The sequence below is a fragment of the Drosophila serrata genome, unplaced genomic scaffold (genome assembly GCF_035046125.1).
Source record: "Drosophila serrata isolate PLE 108 unplaced genomic scaffold, ASM3504612v1 contig_233, whole genome shotgun sequence".
NCBI lineage: Eukaryota > Metazoa > Arthropoda > Insecta > Diptera > Drosophilidae > Drosophila > Drosophila serrata.
This window is the reverse complement of record NW_028257131.1, coordinates 661,315-675,465: the sequence shown is the minus strand read 5'-3', so window position 1 is coordinate 675,465 and position 14,151 is coordinate 661,315. Positions and strand designations below refer to the sequence as shown.

Here is a 14,151-nt window from a genome sequence, read left to right as displayed (position 1 = left end):
GGCAAAGTGCAAGGGGGGATGTAGCTCAGATGGTAGAGCGCTCGCTTAGCATGTGAGAGGTACGGGGATCGATACCCCGCATCTCCAGTAGCTATTTATTTTCTTTTTGTAGGGATTATATATCTAGGTACAAAGTTGAAAAGATTTTATATAGATTTTTTTTAGAATATTTTAGGTGTCTTATCATAAAAATTGAATGTTAAATATACTTTTAGGGTAGACATACCTTCCTTCTTTCCTCTCTAGAGTACAAATAAAATTTAAATAATATCAAATATTATCAGATCACTTCCGACCGATTAATTCTATACTTTCTTTCCTTAAAAACCATAATTTAAATTAAACCTCTCCTATTCCTCTGCACTTCCCTTGGATTCATCCATCAGCCTAATGGAATAAAACCCTTAGACCAAGTTCGAGAGTTGCCGACTCCCGTAACCTGCACAAATATTTAATTATTCATAACTTTAAACAATCACGGCGACGTCAGCATCATCCGTGTAACCCCAGGGTCTATTCCCTCCCCATTTTCCCATCCCTCCTCCCATTGCCCGTTTACGACTCAACAAACACAATACAAACACACGCAAAAACAGACGCAGGAAGGCTTCTGCGGGGATTCCCCAGCTCTCGGCCAACGTTTAGCTGCTGTGCTGGCTGCCACCGCTGATGGTAATAACATTGTCGTAAAATCATGTTTGGCTTATCGTGGGACTCCCGGGACGATGATCCAGGATTTCCAGGAGAGGGGAAAGTACCGCGCACGCTGCATTTAAATGCCGGGAAAGTCGAGGAACGGCGTGAATTATAGTGGCGTAGGTTAAATGCCGTTAGACAGCCACATAAACTGTGAACCCTTTTTTGACAACCGACTTGGGTCACACAGAAAAAAAACATTAAAATTGATATTCGAAAAGGATATTGATAGTACGATATCTTCGAAGCAAACTATATCTTTAATTTATATTTATTTAATTTTGAAACGAGGTATATAAACTTCTATTGTTCTTTGATGAAAAATAATACATTTATAGTATTTATTATATTATTTGTTTATATTTATTTTCTTTCTGTGAGTTTAGATTTCAAATATAAATAAGCCATAGAGCTATGTCTGCGTCAAAAAGTTGTTGGCGTCTGCTTTTAATTTTTGTGAAATTATTTGCATTTGCTTCTCGGTAACAAAACTAATGCAAAGAAAGTTCCAACAGGCAAAGATGTCCTGGCTGGCACTTCTATTCCCAGACTCCGGTGAATCTTTCTCCTGGTCCTCGGCTTGTTTTCTTGTAATTATCGCTTTTGTTTGTTAGCTGAACTTTTGCCAGGTTTTGGCCGCCGGCTAACATACAAAATTAGCGCTCACCAAAATGACTAAACAATATTTACTATTTCGGCAGGATGCGGGCTACTGGGTCTCTCAGCCGTCTCAAGACGCTGCCAAAGTGGGCAACATATTGTCCTTGTACGCCGAACAACATAATTTTCTAATTGGCCAAAGTTGCTGCCAAGTTTTCACCCCGCCAGACCACATTCCATTTGTTCTCCGTTTCGGTTTGGCTAATTCAATTTTAATGCTTGATTTAATATTAATTGAAAACGAAGTTGGAAAAGATTTATGAAAACAAAAGGGAGGCGGGAAATTTTAAAATCGTTTTTCTGGGATCTTTAGGAAGTGATCAAGATAAAAACTCATTTAGTTAGGCTAGTAACTAGAAATATATACAAGAAAATAATATAAATATTCTCTCATTTATATACTCTCTTAGCTAAATATCTTCGATGCCGGGAAACTCCCAATAAGCTTCCATTTCCGCAGTCAAACTCATTGAAGCTTCCTAAGCCATTGGGAGGCGTTCATAACAGATGACCTCATATTCGTGGCACCCACACCCAGGCCGCCTTTTGGCCAGAAGTTTGATTTCCAAGACGTTTTTTCTTGTCTCCGCTCTTTTTTATGGCATGCACAAAAGCCAAAAGGCAAACACACTCGAGTCATAAAAAGATGCCTGCGGACAAACAAAGCGACACACGAGTATAGAGCAAGACCAACATAAAGATCAAATGTCAATACGGGGAATCTGGGGGCGGTTTAGGTGGAGGTGGAGTTGGAGGCGCCTGCTAAATGTGGCCAAAAAGCTGGCAGAGGCAAAGACAAACAGCAGCGACAGGAAAATGTACAACAAATTTCTAAACGTTGTCATAAAAATGAAATGAAAACAAGCAGAAGGCGGTCGGTCAAGGGGGTTCCCCGGCAGAACTTAAGACATTCAATAAGTTTACTTACGCCAAACTGAACAACAGCCAAACAACAAAAATATATAGAGGGGGGTTTCTGACCTTTTTATCGCTTTAAATATGGGTTCGTGACCAGGTTTGGGGGTATAAATCTTTGAGGTTTTATGTTTATGTGCTTGAAATTGTTTCTAACGACAATGTGTGTCCATGTAAATTATTAGTTTAATAACGCACCAGCTTAGGGCAATTATTATAGCTCTATCGGGATCATATTTAATGGGGCTTCAGAGATATAATAGAATGGGAGAGAAGAATTTACTTGAAATTTAAGAAAGGGAAGTAACATTAAAGGGTGTTCTATGTTTAAGTATTACGATTAACCAGGTTAAACGAAAGAAATGTATCCTGCAAATATAAAACAACGAAAGCAAACCCACTTCCAAAGCACAATCTCTATTACTTCTTATTAAGGACTTGCCAGGACTCGATAGCCTCCACTCTAGCCTCCACTCTAGTAACCCAACTGACTTTCGAGGCCTTAATCAAATCACGGCCATAAGGATACCCTCATAAATATGTCAATTAATGGCCCGCTGCTCCGCCCACATCTCGTCTGTTGTCTTATCTCAATGAAGACATAAACGCTCTGATATCAATTTATGTCAACGTAAATGCTTCTTTGTTATTCGCCTGAGATTGGGTATAATGTATGCGAACCCCGACAGCCCCACTCCCCGGGAACATGTGTCGGCGAATCTTAAATGGAGCTTATGAAACTATTAAAAGGCGAGCAGACAGCGCACACATGTCGACAACAGGCAAACAAACAAGTCGGCTAGTGTCCTTATGAAGGAGGAACTCTACCATTTATCTCCCCCTTGGTTGGGGGTAATTAGTTTGCTACACGCTCGAGGCGTGCCTTCGTGTCCTGTTTTCCTGGAGTCGCCATGAATTATTCGAGGCGGTGGCAAAAACTTTGACCAGCTGCTCGAAAAGGTTGACAAAACCTCAAGCCACGATAACCGCAGGACCAAGACGACGATGATGAAGATGATGATGTTGATGGAGTCTTTCAAGGAATAGAGTAGATTACTCATACGCACGATTGCCCAATGAACATTAATTATTTAGTCAGTCTCCATCTCCGGCATCTCCTTGCTTTTTTTGTGGCTAATGTTAATTGCCTTTGTCTCCGCCACATTTGCATAATTCCGCTCTAAACAATAAAAATCTAATTTGGCCTGCTTCGCTATATAATTTCTTGTTAAATTCATAATTGTTAATTTCTGTTGCCGGCATTTTCTTTGGGGCTTAACTTTAATTAAGAGCCAAGAGCCAGGGTTGCTCCTTTTGCCTGTCCAGCTGCACTGTGCCTGAGTCCTGTTCACAAGGGTGGAAAGATTGAGGAGCGGCGTGCATGTGAATGGTCAGTCCTGGCCACCAAAAAAGATGACTTCACAAAGGGTGAAACGATTTCTGGGTGCTTTTAATGAACTTGGCAGTGACAGAGATTTCTGTGTAAAGGGAAAATAAGAATACTAAAAATAAGGTGTTATTACGGGAAGGATAAGGAATGAATAAGCAAGGATATTAGATACAGTCCTTGAATTAAGTAGAAGGAACTTTCCTACATTTATTAATAATATCATATACTTTTGAGATATTTGTCAAATTAGGTATTGCAAAAAAATATTATTACTAACTAGCAAAAATATATTGTATCCTGTTATCTATCTTAAAGCTTGTTTATTATACCATCTTTTTTTAAAAAACAATTTACCAAAACGAATACTAAAAATATGGTCTTATTAGTGAAAGGATAAAGAAATATAGGTCCATAAGCTAAGGTCTTTTTCCAGTTATGAATACCAACAAATATCATTACTGAATAACATATATTTTTAGATTATATCCTGTTATCTAATTTAAAAAAATTCTTTTTGATCCAAATTTTATTACCATCTTTATCCCTTTCCCCAATTAACATAAACGACGCTTTTAAACGATGTTTTGGCTTCTGCCACAATTAGTTCTCCTTCTTCATCCCTCTGGGCAGCCACAAAATGTGAACCATTAAATGGCAAAAACTTTAAGCGGCTCCTGCTCTCATACCATTCACCTTTCTCCTCTTGTTGTTTAGTACTGCCAAGAAACAAAAACCATTAAAACAATTTAATCGCACTTGAAGAAATCTTCGGTAGCCAGAGAGTCGAGCATGAAATGCAAAAGTTTTTATTTTGACGCCTGGCGCCTTCGCTCCTGGATTGTAAATCGTTATCCTCGCGGGACTCCAGTTCAGGGTTCTGAGGTGTTTGCCATCCTGCCACCCTTACAAGTTAATTTTCACATTGGGACATGACTGACAGCCCCATCCTCAGTCCTTAAGTCGCGGCAATTTCCTCGGCACTTTTGTTTAGTTTTTGATTTGACTTTTACTTTTTGGTTGGGCTGGTTTTTCGGTTTTTCGGTTTTGTCGGCTAATTATCATCATTTTGGCCAAATGCCTGAAGCGATTTGCCTTGGCCGGAGTTTTTCTGCTCCTTATTCGGCAAAGTTTCAATGGTTTTTTGGTGGGGATGTTACCCTGGTGTTCCGGCCATTATGTAGCCATCAAAATAATTTGTTCTTGCTTCTCTTGTTGTTTTTCGTGGGGGTAAACTTTTGGCTGTGATTTTCATAGCCAAGAAACAATCAAAATTTAATGTGCGGCGCCGCGTTTTGATTGAAAAATAAAATACTCGGAATAATCAAATAAATGCCCAAACAACAGTGGCTATATATTCGATGTATAAAAAAGTGTGCAAAATAAACTGCTCATCATTTTCCAGGCCTGCAGCTCCGGTTGCCTTGGAAATACCCAAAAACGAACCCATTCCGGAACGCGATTCCGATTCCACCCGCATTTGCACGATTCGTTAAACAAAGCACACGTTAACAGGAGCAAGTCGAAGGACGTTGGATGGGCGGTTGGGTCCGGGATTGGGAAGTGGGGAGTGGGAATGGTCATGGCCAGGACAAACAGACATTCCGGGCGGTCAGTCTCAGCAGTTGCCCGCCGGCCATCAGTGGGTTAAGGTGGCCAAATATCAGGCAACACATATGCCTATAAAAAATTTGGGTAACACAGATGATTTCTAAAAGTAATAAGCTAAATCTTAACTGATCAGGGAAGTTATTTTTAAAATTTGATAGATCTATTATAAGGTATATATAGGAATACTATAGGGACATACCAGAATATAAAGACAGGAAAACCTTATACTTTATTTCTTAGCTAATGAATATTTATTCATAATCTAACACTCACACAACTCTTCCATTTTATTCAATCTTCTTTAATTTAAGATATTCAATACTTAATAATTAATCAATTTTACAATAAAATCCAACAATAAATCTTCATTTTTATTTCACAATAATATTCACTAACAATAATTTAAACTTTCCCCATAAGAGCATTTCAACTTCCTTAATCCAAAAACCCAGCAAGGTCCCGTCTTTTGTGTGTGGTCCGTCAAATGCTTTTAACTTTTATTTGTTTAATTTTTTTTCTTCCTTCACATCCCAACAGTTGTTGTTGTTGTTGCTGCTATTACCTTTATTGTTCCGGCTGCTGCTTTTGTTTGTCAGCTACAACTGTCGTTTTGGGACCGTTCCACAAAAAAAGAGACCAAAGGGGAAAAAACCAAAATAGACGAAAAACAAAAAGAAACATTGCAAAATTGTTGGCAAATATTGAATTTGCAACATATTCGACTCATATGTCACACCAAAGCGAAGCGGTGGAAGCTGTCGCGAGTGAGTAACAAAAGGTTTCTGTTTACCAACATTTGCATTTTGTTGGGAAACAGGGACAGTTGCTTACCTTCTTTTTTTCTACCATTTTTGCCATTTGGAGTGGCCAAAAAAAGTGAGTTGACCAGGAGCAGGATGACGAATGTGGGGGAATCAGGAGCATCAGGAGATGTGGACAAAAATATCAAATGCAGCACAGCTGTTGTGCAAATAGTGAGACATTAATTTTAAGTGTTGTAAGCATGGGATTCGTTAATTTTCAGCTGTTAAATACATACAGAATATGTGGGTATCATATCAGTATTTACATTATATAAAAAAAAAGAAAATGTTCTAAATTCTTATTAATATTATTACATGAAATTTAAGAGTATCTCAATTATAGTTTAACTAGAACTATAAACAATGAGTTCTATGGAAAGGAAAAGGAAAGTTATAACTTTCCTTAAAGGTAATTTACACCTTTACCAGAAGATTTGCTTATGAAATTCTCTAAACAATAACTAAATTTCACACTCATTTCCTTTCTCCATAGTTATTAGTTTTCCCACCGTATCCTCTGAACAAATTTCAACCCTTTTTTGGAGTAATCCCTTTGGCAAACAATAAAAATGAATACGTATTTAAATAACAGTTGCTATCAACACCGTCACACTCTGTTTCCACAACTCCCTCACTTAACCCCATCATAATCACCTTTGTCCGGCAAAAATATATAAGAGAAAAGATGAGAAAAGTGGAGAGAAAGTGCTGTCCAAGTAACTATAACATTTAAGCGGCTTTGCTGAAAGTTGTGAGCCATTTGATAGCCTCTGGCTTTAAGGGAGTTGTCCTTACTCCTGTTTTACTCTCTCCCAGAATTCTGAAAAAAGTATTTTTCATATGTGGCATAAAAATAAATTGTAGGAGCTTTTTATTTTTATGGCTGTCAACCGGCAAGGTTGAGGCCAGGACAACTAAATCATGTAAAGGATTTGCGTCTTATCAGGCTTCTGGCATTCCTTTTTGCCTTTCGCAGACAGGAAATTGAAAATTTCCACCAGAAACGCATACGCATGTGGGTGTGGGTCTGTTTGAAGTGTCAGAGATCCGATTCGCAAGGAAGGCCTATTACATTTACGCTAATTTGATAATCTGTTCACGCACAAGGATACCAGATACCATTTGCATGGCGCCCAAGGATCCTAGACGATGGTCCGAGTGCCGGCAGACGCACCTAATTGGCTGCAATGGCACCCCAGGGACTCTGGGAACTGTTTATGTTCTGTTTAGGTTTTCTGTTGCTGTTTCTGTTTCTGTATCCTTATTCAGCGGATGGACCCTTTTTGTGTCCTATCAGCGCGTTATCATCGCATTCCCCCATCTCCAGAGCGAACCGAAAACACTTTGGTCCGTGGTCAGCGAGTTTATTATTTTCTCTTTTATTTTTATCCCCCAAAAGCTGTTTTAACCAGCGAAAAAGGGAGTCCGTTTTCGGTAATCGCTTTTACACGCTTGACTTCAGATGAAATTAGCTGCGGGTTCGGGATTTGTTTCGGTTGAGGTCAAAGGTTAACTAAATAAATTACTTATATCAGAATAAATTTATTTGTTTAGCTTGAGTTGCCCAAAACGCTTGCGAAACAAAGTTTGCTGAGCCTGGAGATATGAGTATCCGCATATCATTTGTATTGGTTTCTTAAAAAATATATAAATGAAAGAAATGAAAATAAAAACATACAAAATTTAACTTTCATAAGCCGAATTTTTACCCTTATAGTTAATTGAAAGATCATGGGTTCGAATGTGTTCGAATGCAATCCATTCTTACCAATTAAAAATGTATAAATCTGAAATTGAAAAGCTTTTCTGTGTTGGCTTCATATATAAATAAACACCACTTGAGTATGCCAATTATTACAATTTATTAGGTCCATAAAGTCATAACATCAGTATGTTACAAACAACTTTACAACGATCTCTAGTCCTAAGATCCTGTAGCTTTCTTAACTCCCTCGATAGCAAGTGCGATGCCCAGTTGGACAACGACCTCCCTTGCAAGTTTTGACAACCAACCGCCTTGAGGCGGTGCACCGTCCACCAAAGGATGCTTGGCCTTTTCCTCATTGTATTGCTTCACAACATCCTCAGTTTGGGATCGTTGTTCGGGTGTCAACTGAATCTGATCGGCATACTTGTCGAGAAAATTCACCAGAAAGTAAACGTTACTATCAGCAATGCTATCAGGATTAGCATCCTTATAGACCGCAATCACACGTTCCCTGTCAGATTCAAAGTTCTCTTCGGCATTGGCTGTCCCGAGAAGGCTTCCGCTGATGACCAACAGGCAGCTGGGGAGAAATTATCAAGGAATTAGCAATGAAAAAATAAATACTATATATTTAAATTACCTCAGGAAAAATGTTGAATTCATATTGAGGCTTCTGTTACTAGTATCAATCGAAACTAATACCTGTCCCAATGATTGCTTCCCTTTTATATTGATTTCCATTTGTACATCGGACAGGAGGTATAGGTCATTAACGCCTATCAGCTGACTTTTAAGTGATAATTGTTTTGATTAAATAGCAGATTTCCGATTTATTTAATTTCAATTGAAATCTGAATCATCAAAAGTTTTTATTAACCCCTAGACCTCCAAGATAATGTTCTAAGGAAAATGTTTGCTTGTGCATAGAAATCAATATAACAAGATCCTCATGGGATTGATTTGAGATATTCCGAAATTGACTTTTCATCTTTTTGTTTTGTTATATTTTTAATATTTCATACAAATCTATTAAATTTCTCTAAATTTTCTATTAAATTTCCTATCGTTTCCATTAACGCTATGTGATATATATTAGTCCTATTTTTATTGATATGTAGACCCAGAAAGCGGACGGAAAGGACTAGACCGACAAGTATATTCTTCGAAAATGACTCCGACTATAATGATAATACTTTTTAAGAGTATTAAAAAAAAATTAAATCAAATCTCATCAACGTATTATAGCATCTAAGACTTTTGGGAGAACATTACTTTATAATATACTCAATTAAAATAAAAAACACACATTTTAACGAGTTAAAGTCCGCCGATAATGAGCGCATAATTAATTGAAAGGCATGTCTTTAATTCAATAAATTAAAATATTAAACATCTTCTATTTTATGATATCACCTGAAATTGTAATACTTATGAGTTTATATTAATCCGTAGACTATACGTAGAATGTACATATTCCTAGAATTGTTTGCTTATGCACTGAAAGAGAGAGATAACACGGAGAATTTTAGATTAAAATCATCTAATTCAGAATAATCAATAAATAAAATAAAAGTTAATAATATTTAAGTCAGCTGATAGGCGTGAACTCGTGACCTCAGTTCGATGTGTAATGCGGAACAAGCCGCTATAAAAGCGAAGCAATCATTGGGACAGGTATTAGTTTCGATTGATACAAGTAACTAAAGCCTCAATATGAATTCAACAATTTTCCTGAGGTAATTTAAAAATATAGTATTTATTTCTTCATTACTAATTCCTTGATAATTACTCCCCAGCTGCCTGGTGGTTATTAGCGGAAGCCTTCTGCGGACAGCCAATGCCGAAGATAACTTTGAATCTGATAGGGAACGTGTGACTGCGGTCTATAAGGATGCTAATCCTGATAACATTGGTGATAGCAACGTTATCTTTCTGGTGACTTTTCTCGACAAGTATGCCGACCAGATTCAGTTGACTCCCGAACAAAAATCCAAAGCTTCAGATATTGTGAAGCAATACAATGAGGACAAGGAAAAACAACCTTTGGTGGACGGTGCACCTCCTCAAGGTGGCTGGTTTTCAAAACTTGCAAGGGAGATCGTTATACAATTGGGCATCGCAATTGCTTCTGAGGGAATTAAAAAGGCAACGGAATCTTAGAATTAGAGATCTTTGTAACGTTGTTTTGTAACATACTAATGCTTTAAGCACTATGAGATCCTAATAAATTGGAAACAATTGGTATACAGAAGTAATTTTGCTTTTATTAATAAAGCGTTTTTTTTTCCTTTTTTTCTTTAATAAAATTAAACTGTGTTTGTATTTGAATGGGAATATAATTTTTGTTACAGCCTAAAATCCGATTTACTTAATTCCTGTTGCCGCAAACTGTGATTTGGTAAACGTTCTGTCTGCCTCATATCTCTTTCTCATTAGCCAGCCAGCCAGTCAGTTCCCCCACAGAAATTGGCTCACATCAACGGAAATGTTGGGACAACCCACTCGGCGTATGAGCAATCTGCTTCCCTTTTACACACACACAGACAGAAAACCATACGCCCCGTGGGCATTTCCCATTTCCCAGTTTCCAATGTGTGGATAGATGTCCTGGTGTGCGACAAGATTTATGTGTGTTTTCTTTTTCTGTCGGCGAACATTTTAACGCCTGCAAATTTGCTAATTAATTAGTTTAAATGCCTAAGGAGCGCCCCAACTGAAGATGTAATTATAAGGGAAATCCAGTTGTGCCTTGTGCATATAGATCAGTTTCAGATCTTTCAAAACACCCAGCTTAAATTAATGCCTTTATGAGTCACTCATACGAGGGGAAGCCACAAAAAAAAAATGCTTACAAAAAATATGATGAAGGAAAAACACGCGCTCGTTTTTACACGCATGTAATTTGTGGGAAATTTGTTCAACCCTTTTTCTGCACTTTTCGCATACTTTTGCGGCAAATAAAGGGAAAATTAATTTAACGCGTGTTTTTCCGGGGTCCCTGCATAATGGAATTGATTTAAGGTTATTAATATGAGCACTCTGGGCACAAAAAAATAAAATAAAATAGTAACAACATGGAAAAAAGCAAAGAATTCCGGGAGATGCCTAAGTAAATGTTTGTAGCTGCTGTTGGCTCCTGCTTCTGCTGTGTGGTAACCTTTAACGTCAATTTTATGCAAATTATGTTGTTTCTGTCGGAGATTTCCAGAGGGGGGCGTATGGATGTCTAGCTGGGGCTTCGGGGGGCGTGGCATTTTCGAAACGACGGGGCGTCACTGCAAAGTTTTGGAGTGTCGGGGAGTGTTGTTATTGAAGTTTTCCGACCACCGACTGCCGACTGCTCACTGCTGACTTATTCAATAAGCCAAGTTGAAGTATGCTCCATTATATATTTGTTGGTGGCTGCCGGTGGCTGGAGCTGCTTAAGCAAATACCGTGTGCTCGTATATGCAAAAAGTGCAAATAATAATAATAAAGAGTACTTATTGTTTGATTTATGTGTCTGTGTGTGCACAATGCCGGCCAGTCGAAGGATGAGCTATATTTTGGGCTCTAAGATGAAATGGAGGTCCTTCTGCAGGCTGACAGGCCTTGCGGGATGGTTCCTTATATGCTTTTGGTTGAGTTTAATTGAGTTATATATGGGAAAAGTATGGGATGTGCTCTGGAGATTGGGAAGAGATCATGGATAGCACTTTCTAGACTATTATTATTGGATGTATGTCTTATTTTAAAGCTTCCATAACTCATTCCAAGACCCTCTCTTCACTGCTTAATTTTTGAGACCCTCTTCATGACCTTCCCACCAAACTTCTTATAGCTAATCCCCTGCCATCAGTTTACCTTACAATAGCTGTGTAGAACCCACCGATAAAGTCACCTTTATTTGTCAGTCTTAGGCTCCCCCGAGTCATCTGTCAAGTCCTTCCAGACCAGGCACGTTCCTTATTCCTTTCACACAATCCTGAAGCGTTAAACCGCACACACCTATCATGATGATGACGTTGTTTTTGGTTTCTTTTTTTTTTCCTCCCAGAGTGCGGATGGCTAAGTGAGCCATTTATCTTAGCTGGAACCTCAAGCGCGACACAACAGAAATAGCAACAAAATAAAAAAGGAAAACACTTCCTACAGGCGTCATCCAATCCTCAATAATACCGCTTTGGAAATAAAACGATTTATATGCCACAACAAGGAAGAACCAATAGAGGTACAAAACGCACAGTGATCAGAACACAGGGGAAAATAATTAAGGTACTGGAAATTAAATTAAAGAATATAAGTTTTCTTTTATAAGAAAATTCTGTTAATAAACTAAACTATATAAATTCATTTATAAAATTCATACATATGTAACTTAGCCTCGTTTCTTTAGGACCTATATTTATAGGCAATTTAAAATACTATATTGGATTCACAGTTGCACAAACAATTTCACAACTTAGTTTTAATATAATCTTTAAGGCTTTCCCTTAAGCTCAGTGTACTCTTTTACTACAGGGCGAATCCTGTCGAATTTCCTTTCCTTTTCTCGTTTTATTCGGCCTTATCCAGTCTAACCATCAATCGAACAATCGCAACAGCAACAACAAGTAGTAAATGAAACCCCTGCAAGGACCAAGAGCCAGAAACCGACGTAAAAAAAAACAAGTAAAATCGAAGATTGCTATCTTTGACGGCTTGTTTTCCTGCCCAATCTCTATGAAGGCGGTGGTCGGTGTGCGGGGGCGTGGCAGCTATTATGTATTGGCGTTGAAACAATTTGAACAACAGTCGTCGGCGTCTCCCAAGGAGAGCGAGAGGAAAAAAAAACAAATGAAAGGAAGTCGTTTAAAAGTACAAACGGACATTATTTATCGCTCAAACCATTTAGCCACAGAAACTACCCAAAGAGGAGTCGAAAAAAAGTCCTTAGAGTAGCAGAAAGAGCAAATCCGTATCCTTGCATCTTGTTGTTGTGTCTACTTAGTTGTAATAAATGGAAAAACGCAAAGAGCGCCCAAGTCCTGGCCACAATGCGTTGCATATAATTTCTGTTCAAGTTGCGATGGGTAGGGATGTTCCTGGAGTAGGAAGAGATCCAGCAGGAATAGCAATTGGATTTTTAGGAATACCTACTAAGGGCAATCGATTGATTTCTGCTGGCTCAAGCAGTTTTCTCTCTAAGTAATTTACAGTTGTCATTAAATGGGAAAACATTTCGATGGCTAGGAAGTGCGTGTGGGAAGTCTCTGGAAATGAGTTTCTCCTCCAACCAAAGCAAAACGATTCGATTCGACTCGAATGTTCAAGTGAAGTGGATCGAAAATAATTGTGGTCAATGAATGTTTTAGCTGAGAAAATATACAGTAACAAGTGTCTATATTAATCTATTAAATTAATTCAAGTTACAAATTTGTTAATAACTTTTTTTTTACCTAAAAATTTTTAATCATTTTAGGATCGAAAATAATTGTGGTCAATGAATGTTTTAGCTGAGAAAACACAGTAACAAGTGTCTATATTAATCTATTAAATTAATTAAAGTTAAAAATTTGTTAATAACTTTTTTTGTATCTTAAATTTTTTAATCATTTTAGGAATGTTTTAAGTTTCCAAACAAATTTGTTAAATTTATGTAAATATTTAACTTCTGAAACATCAAAATTTGTGTTAAAACTATCAGTGGGTGTTGCTCAACTTGTTCATCGCAACATTTGTATTTCATAACGTGTTGCTAGCAACATTTGCCTTGATTTGTCAACATTTTCTTATGGCTTTCGTCCTGTTTAATTTAAGTTGTTCATATATTTGAGAATAATTAGGCAATGTTTATAAGCCATGGGTTTCTAAAGTGGTATATCCTCTTTAAATTAAGATCATAATATAACTTGTACTTTTCCTACATTTATTCTAATGAAAATGTTAAATAAAGTTAAATAATTGATTTGTATACTTAATTAATTAAGTCAATATAAAATTGATTTATAAAAGAGTTTTGTAGAAAAAATGAATAATACATTAAAGGATCACAAAGCTTTCAAGACTCAAAACTTAATTTTATATAATTTCTACAGCTTCCGATTGGAACATCCATCTTGCATAGCACCTTTCACCCTCTTCAAATGTGTCATATGGAGCAGAGTTTGCGGAATTCGTGTACAGATCCCCGACTAAAGCCAGAATAGCCCGGGGATATGGGGATTCTGTGGCTGCAGAGAAAAAAGGATGAGTCCAGAGGAGTCAGCTAGCCACGGGCATCTTATCGCCCTAAACCACTTTAGTGTCAGTCCCGCTGACAGCGGTCCAGCCTTGTCCCGTGAACATTGTCGCCTTTTTTGCAGGACGACTGGGGGAGGTGGAGTGAAGTGGAGGGCAGAGAACCACTGTTG

At 37.7% G+C, this 14,151-nt stretch overlaps 2 protein-coding genes and 1 non-coding gene across 3 annotated transcripts; 2 read left to right on the top strand and 1 right to left on the bottom strand.

Moving 5' to 3' along the window:
- Positions 1–14: 14 nt before the first annotated feature.
- Positions 15–87, top strand: TRNAA-AGC (transfer RNA alanine (anticodon AGC)). The gene has a single exon. It is a non-coding gene; the product is annotated as a tRNA-Ala (tRNA).
- Positions 88–7,918: 7,831 nt separating this feature from the next.
- On the bottom strand, positions 7,919–9,344 carry LOC110187999 (protein Turandot M-like). Its single transcript, XM_020957522.2, has 2 exons — positions 8,421–9,344; positions 7,919–8,360 (listed from the first exon to the last, which is right to left on the bottom strand). Exons 1-2 carry the CDS (start codon positions 8,519–8,521, stop codon positions 7,997–7,999), a joined length of 465 nt encoding a protein of 154 aa, XP_020813181.2. The 5' UTR covers positions 8,522–9,344; the 3' UTR covers positions 7,919–7,996.
- Positions 9,345–9,465: 121 nt separating this feature from the next.
- On the top strand, positions 9,466–10,031 carry LOC110187997 (protein Turandot M-like). The gene is made up of 2 exons (XM_020957520.2): positions 9,466–9,516; positions 9,577–10,031. Exons 1-2 carry the CDS (start codon positions 9,494–9,496, stop codon positions 9,938–9,940), a joined length of 387 nt encoding a protein of 128 aa, XP_020813179.2. The 5' UTR covers positions 9,466–9,493; the 3' UTR covers positions 9,941–10,031.
- The last annotated feature ends 4,120 nt before the right edge of the window (positions 10,032–14,151 follow it).

Excerpts from the sequence above, each read along its gene's own strand:
- LOC110187999 (XM_020957522.2), bottom strand. The coding sequence starts at position 8,521 with ATGGAAATCAATATAAAAGGGAAGCAATCATTGGGACAGGTATTAGTT. Across the intron at positions 8,361-8,420 it reads AATTCAACATTTTTCCTGAG|CTGCCTGTTGGTCATCAGCG; the intron begins GTAATTTAAATA and ends ATTTCTCCCCAG.
- LOC110187997 (XM_020957520.2), top strand. The coding sequence starts at position 9,494 with ATGAATTCAACAATTTTCCTGAG. Across the intron at positions 9,517-9,576 it reads AATTCAACAATTTTCCTGAG|CTGCCTGGTGGTTATTAGCG; the intron begins GTAATTTAAAAA and ends ATTACTCCCCAG.